The 24808-nt window shown below is 46.9% G+C and overlaps 1 protein-coding gene and 2 long non-coding RNA genes across 40 annotated transcripts in view; 2 read left to right on the forward strand and 1 right to left on the reverse strand.

The window, feature by feature from the left end:
- The window catches only part of PPFIA1 (PTPRF interacting protein alpha 1), a 118460-nt gene extending 107498 nt beyond the window's left edge, over positions 1–10962 (forward strand). For 33 of the 37 annotated variants that reach the window (XM_016921448.3, XM_016921450.3, XM_063783137.1 and 30 more), the window contains 5 exons: positions 1478–1653; positions 3090–3158; positions 4587–4752; positions 8642–8712; positions 9557–10962. In XM_016921448.3, coding sequence (XP_016776937.1) covers positions 1478–1653; positions 3090–3158; positions 4587–4752; positions 8642–8700 — 470 coding nt within the window. In that variant the 3' untranslated portion in view covers positions 8701–8712; positions 9557–10962. Of the gene's footprint in view, positions 1–1477; positions 1654–3089; positions 3159–4586; positions 4957–8641; positions 8713–9556 lie in introns of those variants that run through there. The other 4 variants (XM_016921453.3, XM_016921466.3, XM_054662500.2 and 1 more) reach the window with 2 other exon arrangements.
- On the reverse strand, positions 10706–24736 carry LOC134807260 (uncharacterized). Its single transcript, XR_010147270.1, has 2 exons — positions 24476–24736; positions 10706–12655 (listed from the first exon to the last, which is right to left on the reverse strand). It is a non-coding gene; the product is annotated as an uncharacterized LOC134807260 (long non-coding RNA).
- Positions 24078–24808, forward strand: part of CTTN (cortactin) — a 40321-nt gene continuing 39590 nt past the window's right edge. Inside the window, exon 1 of one of the 2 annotated variants that reach the window (XR_010147269.1) lies at positions 24078–24442. This is a non-coding gene — a long non-coding RNA (cortactin). The remainder of the gene's footprint in view (positions 24443–24808) is intronic. The other variant, XR_008538087.2, reaches the window with a different exon arrangement.

The raw sequence follows: 24808 nt of genomic DNA on the forward strand, positions 1-24808 counted from the left end.
CTCGAACTTTTGGGCTCAGGCGATCCTCCTACCTTGGCCTTCCAAAGTGTTGGGATTACAGGTGTGAGCCACCACACCCAGTCAGAATTTGCTTTTAAAATTAGACAGTAAACATTAAGCTCAGAGTAATGACTCCCAGAATTCCTGGAATGCAAGGAAGTCACCAATAACAATAATGATAAGAAGAGGCCAGTCTTACTAACAGTGAGTAGGTGCCAGGTGGTGTTCTAAGTACTCAGGGGTTGCTTTCTTTCATCTTTACCTTAGCCCTGTCAGTCTAAGTGCTGTTTTCATCCCCACTTTATACTAAGAAAGAAACTAAGGATAAAAATATGGTTGGGAGATGGCCCAGTTGAAGGGAAGTTTACTTGTGATTGAGTTAATGTGAATCAGGAGAAAAGTCGTAAGTCGACATTTATACAGTGTGTATTATATGTATGGACTTTTATCCAGAAAAGGGCATTGGCAATGAAATATGTCCATCTGTTTTGTTTTCTGTATCTATTTTACATCTTTTTCCAATAGACAAAGATCTTTGGAAGTGTCTTTGGAAGTGATTGGTGATCATCTGCATATATTTTTAGAGTGGCTATTTTTAGATCTAATAGAGCAAATTGAATAATTTGTTAATTTGCATAAGATATTGTGGCCAGGCATGGTAGCTCATGCCTGTAATCTCAGCACTTTGGGAGGCCAAGGCAGGAGTATTGTCTGAGCCCATGAGTTCAAGACCAGCCTGGGCAACATAGTGAGACCCTGTCAGTACAAAAAAATTAGCTGAGCTTCGTGACACACGCCTGTAGTTCCAGCTCCTCAGGAGGCTGAGGTGGGAAAAATCACTTGAGCCCAGGAGGTTGAGGCTGCAGTGAGCTATGATGGTACCAGGCTGTATCCAGCCTGGGTGACAGAGCAGGACATTGTCAAGAAAAAGAGAGAGAGGAAAAAAAAAGATTTTCTGCAAAGTCTCTAATGTGCTGGATGATATTGTTAAGTTTCTCTCATTTTAAAATAAGACAAAGACTTCGAGATTAGAAATGAGAGGTTTCTGTTGAATTGAGCAAAGTGTTCATATTATTATGGAGCCAGCTCCATCCGTGATGAAGTATTTCAGAAGACTCTCCAGTCTGTGTGTGAAGCATGTTTATACATGTTAGGTATTCAAGTTCTTGCAGTCCTCTGGCTTCTGATCCCTGGATCCTCATCATCTTCTTTTCTCTAGAAATAATAACTTCATTCCTCTCGTGCTCACTGGAAGGATGAGTTCTAATGGGAGAGTCTCCCTGAGAGTGGAGCAGGGCCAGGACACCATTGTCTCAGTGCAGCAAATGGTTGTCTATTTAGCAGTGTCTCCCAGCACTTTTCTCAGGAGCCGAAGGATTAGGAACCATGGTAGGAATCTTTCTCCTGCATTACAGGGTACATGTGATAAAGATGGCTTTCTGAAGCCACTTTTATAATTGTCTTTATTCTTTTGCAGATGTGCTTGTTTGGAGCAATGATCGAGTGATTCGCTGGATCCTGTCAATTGGCCTTAAAGAATATGCAAACAATCTTATAGAGAGTGGTGTTCACGGAGCACTTCTGGCCTTAGATGAAACCTTCGACTTCAGTGCACTGGCACTGCTGTTACAGATCCCGACGCAGAACACACAGGTGACGCCAAACCTGTCTGTGTCTGCACTCATTGTTCAGTTGGCACCCTGATTATAGACAGCTAGTTATTCGAATAGAAAGAAAACTTTAAAAAAAAAAACAAAAAACCTCAGACAACTAGTTTTTGGTTTTTTTTTTTTTTTTTTTTGTCTATTGTCTTTCCCTTTTCTGTTGGAAGCATGAGAGTCCTGCAATAAACCAGATAAGGACGATCTTTCATTCCAGCCCATGTGCCTGATCAGAAGAGTGACATATATTTAGTTCTTACATGGAAAGAGAAGTGTTTTTAGGTGTGCCACATGAAGATTTTATTAATTTTGTTTTTATGGGTAATTGCCTTATGCCATTCTTTTTGACTCATGGGCTCATTTGAAAAACAGGGAACTTTTATTCCTCTACAGAACATTGAATATGCCAGGCAAGGTGGCTCATGCCCACAATCCCAACACTTTGGGAGGCCCAGGTAGGCAGATTGCTTGAGTCCAGGAGTTCGAGACCAGCCTGGCCATCATGGTGAAGCTCTGTCTCTACAAAAAAATACAAAAAAATTAGGCGGGTGTGGTGGCACATGCCTGTAGTCCCAGCTACTTGGGAGGCCAAGGCAGGGAGATTGCTTGGCCCGGGAAGTGGAGGTTGTGATGAGCTCTGATTGCGCCACTGCACTCCAGCCCGAGTGACAGAGTGAGACCCCCATCCCAAAGAAAAAGGAAAAAAAAAAAAAAAAAAATTGAATATCTTTGGCCAATACCCCTGACCAACCCACACAGCACACCCTTGTTAATATGACTCCAAGGATCATGGATCCCTTTCTGCAAAAGCCCATCCATTGAATCCACATTAGATGCCCTGATTTAAAATATTATTATGGTTCAATGTAGTCATAGCAGTGAGGGAGTTGTTTTTTTGTTTGTTTTGAGACGGAGTTTCGCTATTGTTGCCCAGGCTGGAGTGCAATGGTGCAATCTTGGCTCACTGCACCCTCTGTCTCCCAGGTTCAAGTGATTTTCCTGCCTCAGCCTCCCAAGTAGCTGAGATTACCGGCACACGCCACCGTGCCCGGCTTATTTTTGTATTTTTAGTAGAGATGGGATTTCACCATGTTGGCCAAGCTGGTCTCACCTGATCTCAAGTGATCTGCCTGTCTCGGCCTCCCAAAGTACTGGGATTACAGGCATGAGCCACCACACCCAGGCCCTAATTTTTGTATTTTTAGTAGAGACGGGGTTTTACCATGTTGCCCAGGCTGGTCTTGAACTCCTGACCTCAGGTGGTCTGTCCGCCTTGGCGTCCGAAAGTGTTGGAATTACAGGCGTGAGCCACCAGACCCAGCCAGCAGTGAGGGAGTTTAAGTCTTGGTTTAAAAAACAATTACGATGCTAACACCCTTCAAATTAGATTTGATGAAAGTTTTATTTGTTTTTCTTTGGTTATTTCAGGCCCGTGCTGTCTTGGAAAGAGAATTTAACAACCTTTTGGTCATGGGGACTGATAGAAGGTTTGATGAAGTAAGTTTTTGGCCTAACGTTCTTTAAATGTCTGAAATGTGTGTAAATGTTTAAATGTGTGTGAAATGTAAGCTGTTATTATTATTATACTTGGGACATCATGTAGCTAGGCAGTCTCTCTGGATGTTAGAAGTCAGGCTTTGCTCTTATACATTTATTCACAAATGAGCCTTTAAAAACTAATACCTGGGCCGGGCATGGCGGCTCGCGCCTGTAATCCCAGCACTTTCGGAGGCTGAGGCGGGCGGATCACCAGAGGTCAGGAGTTTAAGACCAGCCTGGCCAACATGGTGAAACCCCATCTCTACTAAAAAACACAAAAATTAGCCGGGCGTTGTGGTAGGTGCCTATAATCGCAGCTACTTGGGAGGCTGAGGCTGGAGAATCGCTTAAACCTGGGAGGTGGAGGTTGCAGTGAGCTGAGATCGCACCACTGCACTCCAGCCTGGGCGACAGAGAGAAACTCCATCTCAAAAAGAAACCCCCTCCCTGCAAAAAAAAAAACCCACAAAAGTAATACCTTCAAGAAGGTAGTTTTGTTTTTATTTTTGCTATTTAATTTTTGACATCCCTCAAAAATGGTTTTCACATCATAAAACATTGGTTGCAGCTTAGGAACAGAGTCTGTAAGTTGGGTTTTGGGGACCAGTAGGTATCCTACCCCAGTCCAGAGTGTACCCCCATACTCCTGTGCATGGGTGGGGTGGCATGTTTCAGAAGTATATTAAAAACACAAAATGTTAATTTCCCCTTAAAACCATGACTCATTTGTTCCACACGATTAGGAGTCTCTTAATTGGACCTTAAGAAAAGTTGAGTTTGACAGAGAGAATAGAAGACCACCTCTAAAGATGAAGCACTTGTTGCTATATCCTGGCATAAGATAAAATTGTTTCTAGTTAAAAATTGTTTGTAGAGCTGCGTGTGGTAGGGGCACACCTGTAGTTCCAGCTACTTAGGAGGCTGCGGTGGGAGGAAGGCTTGAGCCCAGGAGTTTGAGGTTACAGTGAGCTATAATCACACCACTGCATTCCAGCCTGGGCAACAGATCTAGACTCTGTCTGTAAAAAAATAAATAAAAATGAAAAATAAACTTTTTAAGATAAAAAAAAACGTATTACGTAGCAAGAAAGTGATTCCTGCGAGGTGTAAGAAGTAGAACATGATGCTGGGGAGAAGGAGCACATCCTCATGGCCCAGCACCGACCTCACTTCACCAGCTGAGGCCCAGCCGGACCATCACCATGCCCCATTTCACGCTGAAGTTCCAGGTTGGGCAATATATTGTGTGGTCATCAAGAAGGGATTAAATACATGTGGACAATAATACATTCTCGAGTTCAGCAGTCATTTTAAAGGACATGTAACTTTACATCTCTGACCTTTATTTTTTAAATGAATCTTGTTTTCTGTTCCTTAATTTACCAGGATGATGATAAAAGCTTTAGGAGAGCACCTTCATGGAGAAAAAAGTTTAGACCAAAGGACATTCGTGGCTTAGCTGCTGGGTCAGCAGAGACTCTCCCTGCAAACTTCCGGGTGACTTCTTCTATGTCTTCCCCCTCTATGCAGCCAAAGAAGATGCAGATGGACGGTATGTGATGGGTCACACTAACCTGTCACTTGTTGGGAGCATGAGCAGCTTTCTGTCTGGAACATTAATAATGATCTAAAACGGCCTATTTAATATGTTACAAGGCACTTGAGTATGGTTGCATGTCCAAATATAAATGTTTTTAAATTAACTCTAACATTTGTTTATAAAAGTTTAACCATAATAATAGAATTTTTAAAACACGCTTGTCTGGTTGAATCTTAGCATATTTTTCCAACTAATAAAGCTCAGTATTCGTCTGTGTTCTCAGAGAGAGACTGAGGCATACTTGTAAATATGTGTCTGTGACAGGCCGTGCTAGAAAGCTCTTTCAGGAAATAGTAGTGTAGTAGTAGCTTCCAAACCACATAATTTACTGCTGTCCACACCAGAGAAAATAACTGAGTACATTTTTAAGAACACACAGTTTCCAGCTTGTGTGAGTTCTGCCTATGCTTTCTGCCCTCCCTGCTGCTGCTGTTCCGTGCAGTCACATGTCTACCCATTAGAGGGCAGGGAAGGGAGGAAGGTGAACCTCCAAGAAGTCCCCAGTGGAGCGAGGCAGCTATTGACTATACCAGCCAGAGAGAGAGCATCACTGCCATGATTTCACATGCAGTTTGGGATTTTCCCTTAGACGGCCACTTTGATTTGAGGTTAACAGTTGACCATGGCTTCCTTACAGGTCTCTCAACTCTGCCCTTGTACTCATCTAATGAAAGGCAGTGCACAGGTTGAAGAGCCAGGCTGCCTAGGTTTGACTCCAGCTCTGCCACTAGGAGGTGCATGACCCTGAACAAGTCATTTAACTACCCTGGCCTCGGTCTCCCCATCTGTAAAATGGTCGTCATGGTAGAGTCTTCCTCATAGAGTAGTTGCGATGATTGATTGCCTCATTCATTAAGCTGGTGAAGTTCTGAGCCCGTGTCAGTGGGGGCTGTTTGGCAGCCCCTGTGCTACACACAGGTCACTCATGCTCACTTCTGAGGCCAGTGAGCAGACTGGAGGAAAGGAAGTGGCATTAAAAACTGTGCTAATCCTTGAGGCCAGGAGTTTGAGACCAGCCTGACCAACATGGCGAAACCCCGTCTCTACAAAAAAAAAATACAAAAATTAGCCAGGTGTGGTGGCACATGCTTGTAATCCCAGCTACTTGGGAGGCTAAGGCACAAGAATCATTTGGACCTGGGAGGCAGAGGGTGCAGCGAGCCGAGATTGTGCCGCTGCACTGCAGCCTTGATGACAGACTGAGACTCTGTCTCAAAAAAAAAAAAAAAAAAAATTTTTTTAAGTGCTAATTAGGGGCCAAGCATGGTGGCTTATGCCAGTAATCCTAGCACTTTGATAGGCTGAGAGGCAGGAGAATCACTTGAGCTGAAGTTTGAGACTAGCCTGGGCAACACAGTGAGACCCCATCTCTACAAAAAAAAAAAATAATAATTGAAAACTGTGCAAATGGGGTTTTTGCCAATTTTTTTTGTCATCAGTCCCTCCCGTACGTAGGTTCATAAATTTTGTTCTCTATCACCTGTATAAAAATAAAAAGAAAAGTACATTTATATAAAACCTTAGTTAAGCTGGACGCTTTGGGTGAGAATAGCTTACTTTGTGGCATTTTTAGTAAAAAGCTGTATTATTTATTTATTGTTTGCCAGAATTTGATAATATACTCGAGGGGGAAAACCCAGTATATCTTTTAACTAGGAACTTTTTACAAATTAGCATTTTTCTTCCAAGAGTCATGCATATAATTCTTAGAAAGCAGAACTGTGACTTGGCCTTCAGCTCAAGCTCTGTCACCTGGAGTCCACGAGTGCTTTCTTGTTTTACTTGTGGCTTCAATTTCAGTTTTCCTTCTGATAAATCACATCTCCCTTGTTAAATGTTAACAGGAATATTAAGAATGAGAGTTTGGATGGATGAAAAGTAAACCTAGGCCGGGCGCGGTGGCTCACGCCTGTAATCCCAGCACTTTGGGAGGCCGAGGTGGGTGGATCAGCTGAGGTCAGGAGTTCGAGACCAGCCTGGCCAACGTGGTGAGACCAGCCTGGCCAATGTGGTGAAACCCTGTCTCTAGTAAAAATACAAAAATATTGGCCGGGCTCGGTGGCTCACGCCTGTAATCCCAGCACTTTGGGAGGCCAAGGCGGGAGGATCACGAGGTCAGGAGATCAAGACCATCCTGGCTAACACGGTGAAACTCCATCTCTACTAAAAATACAAAAAAAAAAAATTAGCTGGGCACGGTGGCAGGCGCCTGTAGTACCAGCTACTCGGGAGGCTGGGGCAGGAGAATGGCATGAACCCAGGAGGCGGAGCTTGTGGTGAGCCAAGATCACACCACTGCACTCCAGCCTGGGCGACAGAGCAGGACTGTCTCAAAAGAAAAAATTTGCCAGGCATGGTGACACATGCCAATAATCCCAGCTACTTAGGAGGCTGAGGCAGGAGAATGGCTTGAACCTGGGAGGCAGAGGTTGCAGTGAGCCGAAATCATGCCACTGTACTCCAGTCTGGGCGACAAGAGCAAAACTCTGTCTCAAAAAAAAAAAAAGTAAACCTAAAAGGTATAGGGAATTTATTATAAAGAAGACTTTTTACCCTTACATTAAATAACTCAGGCACAAGCCTGCTAAAGGGATTATTATTATTGAGACAGGGTCTCACTCTGTTGCCCAGGTTGGAGTGCAGTGGCTCAGTCTCGGCTTACTGCAACCTCAGCCTCCCAAGTAGCTGGGACCACAGGTGTGCACCACCATGCCTTGCTAATTTTTTGAATTTTTTGTAGAGATGGGCTCTCACCATGTTGCCCAGGCTGGTCTTAACTCTTGGGCTCAAGCAATCCTCCTGCCTTGACCTCCCAAATTGCTGGAATTACAGACGCGAGCCACCGTGCCCAGCAAAGTTGACTATTTTAATGGCTTTTTAATTAAGGGAATGTGGGGTAAACTCCAGCAGGTCTCCCAGGCTCTTAGAGTCAGAGGGTTTGTGAAGATCATCTGTCCTCACCAACAGTCCCAACTGTCTTAACGTCTTTGCTGGAACCATGCAGGATGTTGATTAAGTGTTCCTGGTATACCTGTGGGAAAACAAAAAACATAACCGGGAGCAGCCAGTACCTGCTTCCGATTTGCAAAAACTTAAAATCCCAGTTGTTAATGGAAATCGGGCTTACTTATGGCCACACGTGTTTCTTGAACAAGACCAAAATCTGTGGTCTCTATGATTAATATTTCTGGTAGGAACTGAGACTGGGCTTCAGTTTTTAGATCAGCTTTCACCCCACTCCCTGGCCAACGCCCCACCCCTGCAGCCAGATCTCTGCACCTGCTCTGCTCCTCCCCAGGAGAAAAGGGCACCGGCTTCCCAGACACCCAGCTAGTGCTGGGCAGCAAGGTTCTCTCCCTCCTCTTAGACTGGTCTTGTACCCGACGTCGTTGGCCTCTGCGCTCAGTGGGGCTGGACAGCATCAGCAGTGCCGCTTGGTGTTTCCTTCATACCAGTGTTAGAGATGGAGCACTTAGGGCAGGGAGAAAGCCCCATTGGTCTATGAATGCAGAGTTTAGTAAGAGATAAAGGGATCACTCTAAGTAGGGGTCATTTATGCAGATGTACATTTTGAAATTGTTACTGTACCATTTGGTGCTTGGTATTTCGGAGTAGTGTTCCAGAGTCTCCCGGGGCTCTTTGGGAGCTGGGGAGAGCCACCACTGGGTGACACTTGGATCTCTCTCTGGCTCCATCCCGCCCACTCAGGCAGCTCCCCTCAGGTCCCTCCGTAGGCGCTGCTGTAGGTGTGAAGATGTGTGTCTACTTGTGCCCTCATGTGATGTTCTAAGACTAACTGCACGCTGTGTTTGCACGCTTCCTCTCGTGGCTGTTGAAACAGGCAATGTATCAGGAACACAGAGGTTGGATTCTGCTACAGTCAGGACTTACTCCTGCTAAAGTCTCCTGTTGGTGAGTAGAGAGCACCACAACCCCTAGAGATGGCTCAGAGGCACAGCAGGAGTCATCGGAGCTGCAGTGCCAGACTAGGGGTGTGGACCATGAAAGCCAGTGCAGTTTTTGGGGAATTTAAAATATATAGAGACACAAGCTCTCCGTACCCATTAAGATCATTTTGTTGTTACAATTGATCATAAAGAGGTTAGTGTGTCCTCTTTTTTTAAGGAAAAAAATGTATTTTCACCTTTTCCTTAAACCTGAAAATGCTGACTCATTTTAATTGTCTGTGGATGTCATGGGGGTGGAGTGGGGAGGAGAGCAGAGCATGGCAGAGAGCGTCAGGGGAGAGTCTCTCCTCCTGACGTCGTTATGCACATTGCTGTGATTCCTAAGCTTGCTTTGTTTTAAATACACATTCTTGAATGAAACAAGCCCAAAGTTTTGTGGTTAATTATATATTATATTAAGTGTGACACTAATAGCCTTTCAGTTTGGAGAGACTGGTTCTTAAAACTGCGGACTCTGGCTGGTGAGTGGCCCGCCCTCTCCTTGCTGTTCTAAGCAATTTTAAGGTCTCCGTTGGAATATTTGACTGGTTTGTTCATCTTTTATTTGTAATTGGTAACATGGAGACGTAAGCCAAAATGAAGTCAGCCAAGGAGCTGTCTCATTGATGTGCATAGCCCTTGATGTTCTAGCCAGTGATTCTCAGAGCAGCTACGGCACAGAAAGTGAGGGGTCCTGGAGGGGAGGGGTCAGTGTCGGGGGGACGTTTGGGCCCCAGCATCAGAAGTTCCCGTTCGTCAGTATGGCCCGGCCTGTACTGAGTGGTTTTTTGTTTGTGTTTATTTTCCAGTTTACCCACACTACTTCTACAGATGATTATGCAGCATTTGAATCCAACAAAGACTACATTTTAGAATCCAGTGGAATCTTTAATCTTGTTAATACTTGTTATATGGACCCTAAGATATTTTATTACAGAGTTTTTAATTAGTGAAAAATTCATGAATACCATAGAGAAAATATTTTAGAATTTAATGTTTCTTATATTTATGTAAACTTATGACTCTTCATTTATATAGTTACTTACTTTTTCATGTATATCCAGGCTATAAATATCCTTTCAAATCATGTTCTTATACCTAATTTTAGTCTTTCAAATGAATGTACTGTAATGCTTGTATGTATAAATCCTATGAATAGAGGGCTTTTGTAAATTATGCATTTATTGTAATTATCATTAATTTTTTAATGATAAACCATGACAAAGGATTTTACTACATTTATAATATTATGACAGAAGCCATGTGCATTATCCTTTACAGACGCAGCCTAGCTCTACAGCAATCATCCTGAAATAAGCATACCTAATTTCAAGCAATTGTTGTATTTTCATGACTGACCTTAACTGTACTTTTTCTAGCAAGAGATGCTTTATTCTGCAGCATGAACAGATTTAAAATGGCTGGTGTTAAATATCAGCTCCTAATAAGATGTGGACTGAAAACACTATCACAACACTATGAGAAGCCCCTAGCACTGGTTAACGCTTTCCTAGCCTAGTCTCTGGATTTGGGGAGCTTGTCTTCAGTGGCTGAGACCGTGAGCTGGGAGCAGTTCTCTCAGCTGGAGAGACTCGGGATGGGGTAACCTGGGGACCAGTCTAGCCCCTGCACCCTCTTCCCTGCCTCTGCTCCTTGGGAGCGGGTGGAGAGACACCCATGTGGCTCCCCTTAGGGCCAGCACCAAGCACCACGCTCTCATCCTGCAAGTCGGCGCACACAGTGGATGAAGGCAGGAGACCCAGAAAGCAGTGCAGTGCAGCTCTAATAAAGGCCTTATTTTTCTTATGTAAATCATCTTTTTACATTTGTTTGTAAACATGTTTAAAGAACGAACCTAGTGGGACATTTTTAGACTTTGATGCTCTAGCCATTTTGGATTGTGTAAGTTGCAGATGTGGCTTTTACTTTTCAAATGGCATATTAACAAGCCAGCAAAGTGTGTCAGACCATGGCGTGGTATTTATTGTGCAGCAGATCCAGAGACAGAGGCAGCCTGTCTTTTCAGTTGGTTTCTGCTTTTAATTTACTTGTACAATTCATTGTTACTGTTCTGTTTTTCTATTAATCTTTTGTCAACTTCCTGATTATGTAACAAAGTATGTACAGTCTACTTTTGAACTATTTTTATCACAGTATTATTTATTGCTTTCTTTCAATAAAGTACTGAAGCATTTTCCACTGCCAATGAAGAATACTGAGAATAAGCTCTAACTGTTTTGGAAGGCAGTGTCACCATATGGAAATTGTATTACAGAAGTCAATTGACAGAATAAAGCAGCCAGGAGATGAAGTGCAGGTTCAGGGTGTCATCCTGCCCGCTGCTCTGGAGGTCCCGAGCCTGCATCACTGCAGGAGACAGGTGCCTGGTGTTAAATTGTTAAATGCAAATGTGGGGGCTCACATACACAGTCGGTGGGTAGGGCCCAAAGGCAGAGCCTAGGCCGTGGACCGCGTGCATGCACGCATGTCCCTTAACACCGTTTCCCAGCTCTGCTTCCTTCCTCGGTGCTGGCTTCACACTCCCACCTGCTCTCCCTGCCTGCTCACAAAGGTGGCTCCCAGGCCTGCACCCTTCCACACTGATGGCCTCTGGAAATCAGGAAGCCTGGTTCCCTAATAGCTCACATCCCGTCCTGAGTTGTGAAGCAGCCCAGTGTGGCAGAGGGGAGGCGACACGCTGACAGGCTGGGGGAGTCAAGCAGGGCCCACCCATGGAAGTTGGTGAGCTCAGGCTGAAGGGCTGGAAGCTGATGCCCAAGAGGAAAGCCAGACACCAGCAAGTGTCCCTTTCCCTCCTCCCACCTCAGTGTTGCCATTGAGCCTGGGATTCGCAGAGCCCATGGCCACCACCACCCCACCTGGAGCAGGCATCAGCGGCCACTGCCGACGTCACCTTGGTCTCCGTTTCCTCATTCTGTCTCCGTTGCTGACACCTCGTCTGAGTGGCACGTGCTGTCACATGGGTCAGTGTGTCCTGGGATGTTTCTCTCAGGCAGCCATCGGGTGTTCAGTGCTTTCCTGTTTCGAACCTGTGTTTGCTGATCTTCCTGCTTAATGTAGGGAAAGCCTTGTTTTCTGTACTTTCTAGTTCTTGAGGTTAACTTCAGTGTGAGCTTTAAAACATAATGTAGTGCCTCCTTGCTTTTTTCCATTTAATAGTCCTTTTTGGCTGAACAAAGCCAAAGGCATGCGTCGAGTATCTTAAAACTTCCAGAAAAAAAGAGACTGGGCAGGGTGTGGTGGCTCACGTCTGTAATCCAGCACTTTGGGGGGCCGAGGTGGGCGGATCACGAGGTCAAGAGATCGAGACCATCCTGGCCAACATGGTGAAACCCAGTCGCTACTAAAAATACAAAAATTAGCTGGGCGTGGTGTCGCACGCCTGTAGTCCCAGCTACTCGGGAGGCTAAGGCAGGAGAAACGCTTGGACCCAGGAGGTAGAGGTTGCAGTGAGCCGAGATCGCACCACTGCACTCCAGCCTGGCAACAGAGCAAGACTCCGTCTCAAAAAAAAAAAAAAAAAAAAAAAGGGACTGGGGGCAGTGGCTCGTGCCTGTAATCCCAGCACTTTGGGAGGCCAAGCTGGGAAGATCACTTAAGGCCAGGAGTTCAAGACCAGCCTGGGCAACGTAGTAAGACCCCCTTCTCTACCAAAAAAAAAAAAGTGAAGACATTTTAAAATAAAACGACACTTGGCATGCAAACAGGTTTGACGTCTAGGACCGTTAATCTTCAAACTTGAGTGTGCGAAGCATCACCTGGCAAAAGATGCAGTTGTGGGCATCCCCTCTCCATTCAGAGCGATTCAGCACTCATTCATTGAGTATCTACTCTGTACCAGGCTCTTTTTGGTGCTGGAGAGACCGTGGTAAGAACATTATTTCACCCTTCCAGGAAAAAGAAACATTTCTAAGCCTGTACATCCAAGAGACAGCCCAGGAGTACAAGTTGCGCCATGACATTGGCATGGAGGGAGGGAGAAGTCCTCTGGGGAGGCCTGCATCACACAACATCAAATGCTGAGAACCATTTCATGTTCACGCTACATATTTACTGTCTCCTATGAATAAAACTCCAGACAGGGTTTCAGAGAACACCAATGCAAATGGACCTGTATTAGGTAATATGCCACCTTTCTTCATGTGACCTGTCATGCATCAGCTCTTGTGAGGTTGTTTTTTTGAGATGGAGTTTCACTCTTGTTGCCCAGACTGGAGTGCAATGACACAATCTTGGCTCACTGCAACCTCTGCCTCTTGGGTTCAAGTGATTCTTCTGCCTCAGCCTCCCAAGTCACTAGGATTACAGGTGCACGCCACCACACCTGGCTAATTTTTTGTTATTTTTAGTGGAGACGGCGTTTCGCCATGTTGGCCAGGCTGGTCTCGAACTCCTGACCTCAGGTGATCCACCCACCTCTGCCTCCCAAAGTGCTGGGATTACAGGCGTGAGCCACCGCGCCCGGTTGTGAATTTTTTTTTTTTTTTTTTTTTGAGACGTCTCACTCTGTCACCAAGGCTGGAGTGCAGTGGCGCGATCTCGGCTCACTGCAAGCTCGCCTTCCGGGTTCACGCCATTCTCCTGCCTCAGCCTCCTGAGTAGCTGGGACTACAGACGCCCGCCGCCATGCCCAGCTAATTTTTTGTATTTTTTAGTAGAGACGGGGTTTCACCATGTTAGCCAGGATGGTCTCGATCTCCCGACCTCGTGATCCGCCCGCCTCGGCCTCCCAGAATGCTGGGATTACAAGCATAAGCCACCACGCCCAGCCACCAGTCGTGAATACTTTAAATAGGTCTTGCCAATCGACCTCAAAAGAAGCCAACAGAGCACAATTTTTCACTCCTGATGAAGGGCGGTCGACAAGCACGACTCTGCCTTAACACTACACGGTTCTCATCTTCAAATAGACCAAAATGTGCTCATTAAACAAAATCAATATAACTTAGGAATGGGGGTATTACAGAAACTGTAAGTCTTGAGGGAGTTGAATCACCAATTCTCCAACACCCTATTTTCATTTTTAAGTTTTTTGTTATAATCAAAGTCATACATGCACATCATTTAAAGTAAAAACAAGCCGGGTGCAGTGGCTTACGCCTATAATCCCAGCACTTTGGGAGGCTGAGGCGAGTGGACTGCCTGAGGTCAGGAGGTCAAAACCAGCCTGGCCAATGTAGTGAAACCTCATCTCTACGAAAAATACAAAAAAAATTAGCTGGGCGTGGTGGTGGGCGCCTGTAATCCCAGCGACTAGGGAGGCTGAGGCAGGAGAATCGCTTGAACCCAAGACGCAGAGGTTGCAGTGAGCTGAAATCACACCATTGCACTCCAGTCTGGGCAACAAGAGCGAAACTCCGTCTCAAAAATAAATAAAAATAAAAAAAGAATTAAACCAGCAGCCCTTGCCCTTGCCCTTCCTCTCTTTCTCCCCACTCCCTAGACCATGGGGAATGGATTTGGCTATTCCTTCTATTTGCTTTCTTACTCCCAAATGATATGCGCTCAGCGTGGCGTCCTGCTTCCTCCATTTTGGGCCATGTCTTGTGGCTGATGAGAATTTGAGCACCTGGCACCTCCCTTCCCCTCTCCCAGTCTCCCAGCTGAGGTTAAGTCAAGTTGTTGGGATCAAATCCATGTTCTCTGTTTTCATTATTATGACTATATTATTTATTGGTGAGGCAAGTGGGATACTTTGATTATAACACAGGGGGGCACATGGTAAGACTATATTCCCCAGTATTCACAGATGAAATAACACGATGTCTGGGGTTTGCTTTAATCTTAGGGGGCCGGGCGCGGTGGCTCACGCCTGTAATCCCAGCACTTTGGGAGGCCGAGGCGGGTGGATCACGGGGTCAGGGGTTCGAGACCAGCCTGACCAACGTGGTGAAACCCCGTCTCTACTAAAAATACAAAAATTAGCTGGGCGTGATGGCGGGCGCTTGCAATCCCAGCTACTCAGGAGGCTGAGGCAGGAGAATTGCTTGAACCTGGGAGGTGGAGGTTGCAGTGAGTCGAGATTGCACCACTGCACTCTAGCCTGGGTGACAGAGCAAGACTCAGTCTCAAAAAAAAAAAAATCATCATCATCATCATCTTAGGGGAGGGAGGGCTTATGGATTGAACAACACTGACCATGTGGATTGGTGACTGTTGAAGGTGGATGGTGCATTCATGATGGTTACATTAATCCACCTTCACATTTGTGTGAGATTTTCCATAATAAAATGTTTGCTGGGTGCAGTGGCTCACACCTGTAATCCCAACACTTTGAGGCCAAGGCTGTAGGATTTCTTGAGGCCAGGAGCTCAAGACCAGCCTGGGCAACAGGCTCTGCCTCTGCAGTAAATTTAAAGATTAGCGGGGTGTGGTGGCACACGCCTGTAGTTCCAGCTATTCTGGAGGGTGAGGTGGGGGACCACCTGAGCTTGGGAGGTCGAGGCTGTAGTGAGTTACAATTATGCCACTGGACTCCAGCCTGGGCAACACAGCAAGACCCTGTTTCAAAAAAATAGTCCAAAAAACAATTTTTAATAGTTGTCTCAGGCAGACCCTCTATGTGATAAACTGTCTTCGTCTTTGGATGTCTGAGAATACTGCTGCTTACCCCTTCACTTCATTATGGTAATTTTGCCCAGTTTCAAACTCTAACTGCAGCCCACAGCTGAAATATTTTATATCACAACCCAGCATGCACACACTACATTTCATCAATTCTGCTGTGAACATTTTTTCATATTTTGGTATCTTAAATTAGGATGTGTCTTATAAGCAATGATACTGAAGCACTCTGGGAGGCTGAGGTGGGTGGATTGCTTGAGCTCATCAGTTCGAGACCAGCCTGGGCAACATGGCAAAACCCCGTCTCTACAAACAATACAAAAATTAGCTGGGTGTGGTGGTGTGTGCCTGTATCCCCAGCTACTCAGGAGGCTGAGGTGGAAAGATCGCTTGAGCCCAGGAGGTGGAGGTTGCAGTGAGCTGTGATCAGGCTGCTGCACTCCAGCCTGGGCAACAGAGCCGGACTGTGTCTCGACAACAACAGAAACATTTACTCCAAACTGTATTTTTGACATTATTTGTAATGGCTGTTATAGGGCCAACAGATGAAGTGGCCCTGCAAAGCTGTCTATTGTCAGGGCAATTTGCATCTGTAGAGAATCTCCATTACTGCACCCAGGCCTTATATAACACCTTGAAAAGTCTGAAAAGAGCCGTTTATCATCCCTGACGACTTCTACTTGTGAGGTTTCATCTATGTAACAAGACCCCGTTTGCTAGCCAGACCTCTTCCTCCCGTCTTCCCAGAACCTCATTTGCCAGGATCCAAGCCCTCATTCATTCTGTGGCCTCAAGACCTGACAGTGGTGCCCAAGGAGAGAATACAGTCATGGCTTCCTAGTCTCTTTCTGGTTGGCCCAGTAAAGCCCCTTCCTTATCCCTCTTTTCTACTTATCACTAGAGACAGAAACTCAAAACCATGGCGTTGGGCTGCCAAAAGCCTAGAACAGAACAACAAAATAAGGCAGGTTGGACAAGCCTGGATAAGCTCCTGTACCTCCTGGGGGGCTGGGTCTCTATTCTGAAGGCTCCTGTGTATACATGGTAAATACATGTGTGTGCCTTTTCTCCGATTAGCCAATCTGCCTCATGCCAGTGATTTTTCAGCAAACCTTTAGGGGGCCAAGGGCCTTGGCTCCCACAACATGTTAGACTTGATGAAACACATACAGTATGTGACAAAACATTTAAGACAGGCTGCAAATTCTCTGCTACTCCTCACAGTGAAAGGTAAGAGTCTAACTCCCCTCCCTTAAACCTGGGCTGGCCTTAGTGACTTGCTTGACCAAAAGAATGCAGCAGACATAACTTTGAGACCTGGAGCTAGGTCACAAGACGATTTCCTGGGTTTTGTGGAATTCTCGTTCTGAAAGAAACAAGCCACCAAGTGGCCGGGTGCGCTGGCTCACGCCTGTAATCCCAGCACTTTGGGAGGCCGAGGCGGGCCGATCACGAGGTCAGGAGATCGAGACCATCCTGGCTAACATGGTGAAACCCCGTCTCTACTAAAAATACAAAAAAATTAGCCGGGCATACTGGCGGGCGCCTGTAGTCCCAGCTACTCGGGAGGCTGAGGCAGGAGAATGGCATGAACCTGGGAGGCGGAGGTCGCAGTGGGCCAAGATCGCGCCACTGCACTCCAGTCTGGGTGACTAGCAAGTAATAAGTCCTATTACTCCAAGACCACCCCGCTGTAAGGAGGCCCAAGCTAGCCACATGAAAAGACTGGAGAGAGCTGTCTAGTGTCTGTCCCCAGCTGCTCCCGCCATCCTATTCGAAGTGCCAGCCATACACGTGATGAAGCCAACTTGGACATGCCAGTTCTCACAGCCGTGCTGGAGGAGAAGCCATTCTGACGTACCCAACATTCAGAAGCGAGGCCCAGACATAGAACCCCGGTCTTCATCGCAGCCATGGCTGACCAGATGAGCCACTCCAGTGGAGACCATTGAAATGAAGGTAAGCCGCTCCCACATGCCCCGTCTGACTCACAAAATTATGAGCATGATGAAAGGTTTCACCAGTAAACACCACCACCTTTTATGGTTTATTATGTTTGGGGTGGTTTATTATGTTACAGGAAAGAGGTCCAGATCCAGGCCCCAAGAGGGGGTTCTTGGATGTTGCACAAGAAAGAATTCAGGACAAGTCCATAGAGTAAGGTGAAAGCAAGTTTATTAGGGGAGCAAAGGAACAAAAGAATAGAGCAAACCTTTAGAATAGAGCAGCCCCAAGGGCTGCTAGTTGCCCATTTTTATGGTTATTTCTTGATGACATGCTAAACAAGGGGTGGCCGATTATTCATGCCTCCCCTTTCTAGACCACATAGAGTAACTTCCTGACGTTGCCATGGCATTTGTAAACTGTCATGGCGTTGATGGGAGTGTAGCAGTGAGGACGACCAGAGGTCACTCTCGCCGCCATCTTGGTTTTGTTGGTTTTGGTGGGTTTTGGCCGCCTGCTGCTGCTTTTTTTTTTTTTTTTTTTTTTGAGATAGAGTTTCACTCTGTCACCCAGGCGGGAGTGCAGTGGTGCAATCTCGGCTCACTGCAACCTCCGCCTGCCGGGTTCAAGCAATTCTCTGACTCAGCCTCCTGAGTAGCTGGGATTACAGGTGCCCGCCACCATGCCCAGCTAATTTTTTTGTATTTTTAGTAGAGACGGGGTTTCACCATGTTGGCCAGGCTGGTCTTGAACTCCTGACCTCATGATCCACCCACCTCCCAAAGTGCTGGGATTACAGGCATGAGCCACCACGCCTGGCTATGGCCGGCTTCTTTACCACAAGCTGTTTTATCAGCAAGGTGTTTATGACCTATATTTTGTGCTGACCGCCTACATCATCCTGTGACTTAGAATGCCTCAGTCATCTGGGAATGCATCCCAGTAGGTTTCAGCCTCATTTTACCCAGCTCCTATTCAAGATGGAGTTGCTCTGGTTCACACGCCCCTGACAATTACACAGCCACTGATATGGTATGTAAACCAAAAGTGACTCTTAAGCACCCTCAACCAACTGAATAGACCCTTCCCCCTTGGCCAAGAGGATGCCAAAGAAACCAGAAAACCGGCCAGGCACAGTGGCTCACACCTGTAATCCCAGCACTTTGGGAGGCTGAGGCAGGTGGATCACGAGGTCAGGAGTTCGAGACCAACCTGACCAACAGGGTGAAACCCCGTCTCTACTAAAAATACAAAACTTAGCCGGGCATGGTGGCACAGGCCTGTAATCCCATCTGCTCAGGAGGCTGAGGCAGAGAATTGCTTGAACCTGGGAGGTGGAGGTTGCAGTGAGTCGAGATCATGCCACTGCACTCCAGCGTGGGCAACAGAGTGAGATTCTGTCTCAAAAAAAAAAAAAAAGAAAAGAAAATCTGAGTCCACCTATGCCCTGCAAGCCCCCGCTTTGAGTTGTCGCGCCTTTCCAGATGGAACCAATGTATACCTCACATGCACTGATTGATGTCTTATGTCTCCTTAAAATATATAAACCAAAGCTGTAACCCAACCACCTTGGGCCCATGTTCTCAGGACCTCCTGAGGCTGCCTCATGGGTCATGGCCCTTGCATTTAGCTCAGAATAAATCTCTTTTAATACTTTCCAGAGTTTGGCATTTTTTTGTCAATATGTATATGAAATATACCCTTAGGTTTTCTGTCTAATATGTTCTATGCTGTCCCCTGCTCCCACCCCACGATCATCTGCTATATTTTCTTATCCGTTGCTGTATAAAGACCCACCCCAAAATGTAACGGTAAAAAACAACCAAGATTTATTGCTTCTTTTGATTCAGTGAGTTGGCAATCTCGGTGACTTTTTTCCTTTTTTTTTTTGTAGATGGAGTTTCACTATTGTCACCCAGGCTGGAGTGCAATGGTGATCTCGGCTCACTGCAACCTCCACCTCCCGGGTTCAAGTGATTCTCCTGCCTCAGCCTCCCAAGTAGCTGGGATTACAGGTGCCCACCACCACGCCCAGCTAATTTTTGTATTTTTAGTAGAGACGGGGTTTCACCATGTTGCCCAGGCTGGTCTTGAACTCCTAACCTCAGGTTATCCTCCCACCTCGTCCTCCCAAAGTGCTGGGATTACAGGCGTGAGCCACAGCGCCCAGTCCCATTCCCATTTTTTTTAAATCAGAGTCACTCTGTCACCCAAGCTGGAGTGCACTGGCATGATTATAGCTCACTGTACCCTTGAACTCCTAACACCTGGGCCTAAGGGATCCTCCCACCTCAGCCTTATGAGTAGCAGGGACTACAGGCATGAGCCACATGGCCTGGTTCTAAACATAATTTTAAAATCATACTCATGTTCTACAATATAAAATTCAACTTTAATAATTCATGTTCCCATTGTTCACAGTATTGGCTTTCTTATTTATTTTATTTTATATTTTGAGACAGGGTCTCCCTCTATCATTCATGCTGGAGTGCAGTGGCGAAATCATGGTTCACTGGCAGCCTTGACCTCCTGGGCTCAGCTGATCCTCTTGCCTCAGTCTTCCAAGTAGCTGGGACTATAGGCACAGGCCACCACACCCAGCTAATTTTTTTAAAGTTTTGTAGACACAGGGTCTTCACTATGTTGCCCAGGCTGGTCTTGAACTCCTGAGCTCAAGCAATCCACCTGCCTCGGCCTCCCAAGGTGCTGGATTATAGGCATGAGTCACTGTGCCTGGCCTTTGGCTTTCTTATTTAGTATTCATTTTTACAATCCCTTTGGAACTTACATTCTAGGTTCATTTTAATTAGGAAATGTTTCATTTTCTCTCTTCCTCACTGTGTGTGACGCTGTCTGTCTCCCTGTTCTGCAGTTGCCTCAACCTCTCTGTATTAGGGTGGGCTAAACATCTGGAACAAATGGACTCCAAACGCAATATCTTAAACACAACAGGATTTTCTTTTGCTTTCACGTAACAGGTCAGGGTGTATGTCCAGGTCAGGCAGAAGAGGAGAAAGGGATAGTAAGGAAGATCTGTTCCACGCAGTCTTGGAGGGATGCAGGCTGGTGGGCTCTGCCATCCTCAAAACAGGGCTTCCAAGGTTGTACCTGTCACCTGTAGTAGGCTGAATAATGGCCTCCAAATATGTCTGCATCCTAATAGTCAGAACATGTGATGTTGCTTTACATGGCAAAAAGGAGTTAGCAGATGTCATGACATTAAGGATCTTGAGATGGGAGGATATTCTGGGTGGGTCTGAAATGGGATCCCAAGTGTTCTTGTAATAGGGAGGCAAAGAGACATATCCGTACAGAGAGAAAACAGGTGTGAAGATGAATGCGTGGGTCTGAGGGATGCAAGAAGCTAGAAAGGCCACAGATGGTTCCTCCCCTAGAGTCTCCAAAAGGAACAGGCCCCACTGACACCTTGACTTTAGCCCATGAAACTGATTTCAGACTCTGGCTTCCAGAGCTGAAGAGCATATATTTGCATTGTTTTGAGGCACTGAGTCTGTCATAATGTGTTGCAGCAGCCTAGGAAGCTGGTCCACGGTAGGAGGCAGCCCCGGGGAGGAATGATGGTCCAGGCTCAGAAGCCATGCATGTCACCTCCCCTCATGTTCCATGGGCGAGAACCTGGCCACGTGGCAGCTCCCAACTCCAAGGGAAGCTGGGAAATGTAGTAGAGCTGGACACTCACATGTCCACTTAGTACCAAGGAGGGTGGGGGCGCTGGGTGGACAGCTACATCTCCGTCACATGTGTTGTGTTGAGTCCTACAGTCCTGCGTGGTGGTGCAAATGCCCCAGGTCCAATCTGCACTCTAAGTCAGGGACTGGTTTGCTCAGGTCCTGGACATAAGGCTGTCTGGACATCCCTCTTTGGCTGCATGGGTTTTTAAAATTTTTCTTTATTTTTATTTTTTTGAGACAGGTTCACACCATGTTGCTCCAGCTGGTCTTGCACTGCTGGGCTCAAGTGATTCCTCCCACCTCGGCCTCCCCAAGTAGCTGGGACCACTGGTGCGCCCCTGGCTGCGTGCTTCTTTTACAAGCGTGGGTGACCCAGGCCCAGCAGCTTTGCAGTTGCAGGCCCACTCAGCACTTTGCATTTCTCTTCATTTCTGGCTCACAGAGATATCACTTTTTTTTTTTTTTTTTTTTTTTTTGATAGAGTCCCGCTGTGTCTCCCAGGCTGGAGTGCAATGGCGCGATCTCAGCTCACTGCAACCTTCACCTCCCGGGTTTGAGCGATTATCCTGCCTCAGCCTCCCAAGTAGCTGGGATTACAGGCGCCTGCCACCACGCCTGGCTTATTTTTGTATTTTTATTAGAGACGGGTTTTCACCAGGTTGGCCAGGATGGTCTCGGACTCCTAACCTCAAGAAATCCATCTGCCTTGGCCTCCCAAAGTGCCGGGATTATAGGCATGAGCCACGGCGCCCGGCTTCGACCTATTTTTGAGCACAGCTATACTTCTTGCTTTGCAAATTTTACACTGTATGTGTAATTCCTGTGGCCAGCCTCAGTCTCTGCCACACATTCTCCTGCGGAGCACAATGGGCATGTGGAAGAGTGTGCTGCCCCTTTCTCTCTGGGAGCCACTCTGAAGCACCCTGCTCTTCACCGGCAGCAGACTGGTCTTTCTAAGCCACGAACGCTGCCCTCCTGCTGAAAAGTCTGCAGTGAGCTTTGTCTTTCCTTCTCTGTAAAATTAGCCCAGCTAATTTTTGTACTTTAATTTTAGAGACGGGGTTTCACTATGTTGGCCAGGCTGGTCTTGAACTCCTGACCTCAGGTGATCCACCTGCCTTGGCCTCCCAAAGTGCTGGGATTACAGGCATGAGCCACCGCGCCTGGCTGCTATATTTTCTTTACATGTTTTCTTGAATAAAATACATTTTCTTCAACCTAAAAGTTCATTTTTCCAATTTTAATAGAAATAAGAACATTTCCGTGGGCGCCCAAAGATATGTCCACAGCCTAATCCTCAGCACCTATGACTATGACCTCTTATGGCAAAAGGTGTGACACAGTGAGGGACTTGAGAGGAGGGGTTTGTGCTGGATCAATACAGTCACAGGGCTCCCTCTGAGATGGACACCACCGGCTATGCCTGCTTTTTTGACTAGATGATTTCATACCTCTGTAGAGGCAGAAATTAACCTTTAAAAAACAGGCAGCAATGTGGCCTGGCAATGTGGTGGCTCACACATGTAATCCCAGTGCAGGAGGGTCACTTGAGCACAGGAGTTCGAGACCAGCATTAGCAACACAGCAGGACCCAGTATCTACAAAAATATTAAAAAATTAGAGGCCGGGCATGGTGGCTCATGCCTGTAATCCCAGCACTTTGGGAGGCCGAGGCGGGAGGATCACCTGAGGTCGGGAGTTCGAGACCAGCCTGACCAACATGGAGAAACCCTGTCTCCACTGAAAATACAAAATTAGCCAGGCAAAGTGACGCACGCCTCTAATCCCAGCTACTCGGGAGGCTGAGGCAGGAGAATTGCTTGAACCCGAGAGGCAGAGGTTGCAGTGAGCTGAGATGGTGCCATTGCACTCCAGCCTGGGCAACAAGAGGGGAACTCCATCTCAAAAAAAAAAAAATTAGCTGAGTGTGGTGGCACGTGCCTGTAGTTCCAGCTACAGCTACTTGGGAGGCTGAGGTGGGAGGATCACTTGAGCCCAGGAGATCGAGGCTGCAGTGAGCCTTGATTGCACCACTGCACTCCAGCCCCTGTCTCTAAAGATTAAACAAACAAACAAAAAAAAACAGTCAGCAATGTAAAAAAAAAAAAATTTTTTTTTCAGAGATGAGGTCTATATTGCCCAGGCTGGTCTTGAACTCCTGAGCTCAAGCAATCCTCTGGCCTTGCCGCTCAAAGTGCTGGGATTACAAGCCTGGCCAACAATCCTTGTGCACAGAAAATGCAAATTAGCTGTGTCCAGTTAAATGCAATTGACCTTTGCACTAGAGATAGATCAGTTTTTGCAAATTCATTTCAGCATTCGTCTTCGGTTTTTTTTTTTTGACACAGGGTTTCTGTTGCCCGTGCCGGAGCGGTCCTTTTGCCTCAGCCTCCAGAATAGCTGGGACCACAGGTAAACGTCACCATGCCTGGCTAATTTTTTTCTTAAAAAAAATTTTTTTTTTTGGTAGAGACAGGGTCTTGCCATGCTGCCCAGGCTGGTCTCAAACTCCTGACCTCCAGCAATCCTCCTGCCTTGGCCTCCCAAAGTGTTGGGATTACAGGCGCGAGGCACTGCATCTGGCCAAATTCTTTAAACAATTTGTAACAACTTATGATGTATTCATTATCGAGTTAAATAAAATATTTGACGTGTTCATTTTATATGTGTATGAAGGTCATGATTTTACCTTTAAAAAAATGGTCAACACCTGACATTTCCTTCCGCCACCCGCACTTCCAATTCATCCTCACATCTGACAGTTTAGCTTTCTAAATGCCTCTTGCATCTATCCACTTCTCCCCATCTTACCTGCCACCAGCGGTCTGCCCGAATTGGCTACATTAGGCTCTACCTGGCCCTTCTCCCATCCATTCTCCACACAGCAGCCAGAGTGATCTCATTACAATTCAAACTTCATTATGTCTTATTTATTTATTTAGCGATGGCGGGCGGGGGCGGGGGTCTCGCTATGCTGACCAGGCTGGTCTCGAACTCCTGGCCTTAGGCGATCCTCCCATGTCAGCCTCCCAAAGTGTTATGATTACAGGCGTGGGCCACTGCGCCTGGCCCAAACTTCATGATGTCTCTTATCAGCTTAACTTCCTCCGAGGACTTCCCGTGTCTCCCAGAATAAAGACCGAGGTCTTCGCTGTGCTCTTTCGGCCTCTGCATGACCTGGCCCCTCTCACACCACAGCTCCGCTGCACCACCAGCCCTCTACCATGCTGAGCTGAGCCTCCTCCAGTTCCCCTGCTGCAAGACCGTTCCTGCCTTGGGACCTCTGAACCTGCTGTTGGCCTGCCTGGAAAATTCTTCCCTCCTTACCTTGTTTACTCTTATAGGGCCTTCACATCTTGGCTAACATGTGAATCGCCCAAAGAAACCTCTGGTCTCCCAGGGGTTCAGGTCCTACCGTCTCCCCAATACGATGTTATGAAACTCTCACTTCTTGGCATTTATCTCATTTCCCAGGTGAGTACCCATGTGGTTTAACGCTTGACTCACCTTCTAGGCTGCTATGTCCCTGTGGCCGGGGCTCACGTCCCTGGCACGCATGTGGTCCTTTCTTGGGGGGGAGGTGCATGGTGAGCGGACGAGGACGGCTGAGGGCGCGCGCGGAGGGAGGATGGAGAGATGAAGAGGCTCCCCGCTCCCGGACTCAGGGCACGTGCGTCTCCTCGGCTGGCTTCCTTCCCCCGGCCCCGGGCAGCGCCGCGGATCCTGAGACCCCGCCGCGGGCTGTGTGCTGCTCAGCGCCCATCCTCTGCGCGCGCAACGCTACTTCCGGGCGAGCTCTGCAGACTCGCCACAGGCCGGGCTAGCGCTTAGCCAGCTGCG

This window comes from Pan troglodytes, chromosome 9 (genome assembly GCF_028858775.2).
Source record: "Pan troglodytes isolate AG18354 chromosome 9, NHGRI_mPanTro3-v2.0_pri, whole genome shotgun sequence".
NCBI lineage: Eukaryota > Metazoa > Chordata > Mammalia > Primates > Hominidae > Pan > Pan troglodytes.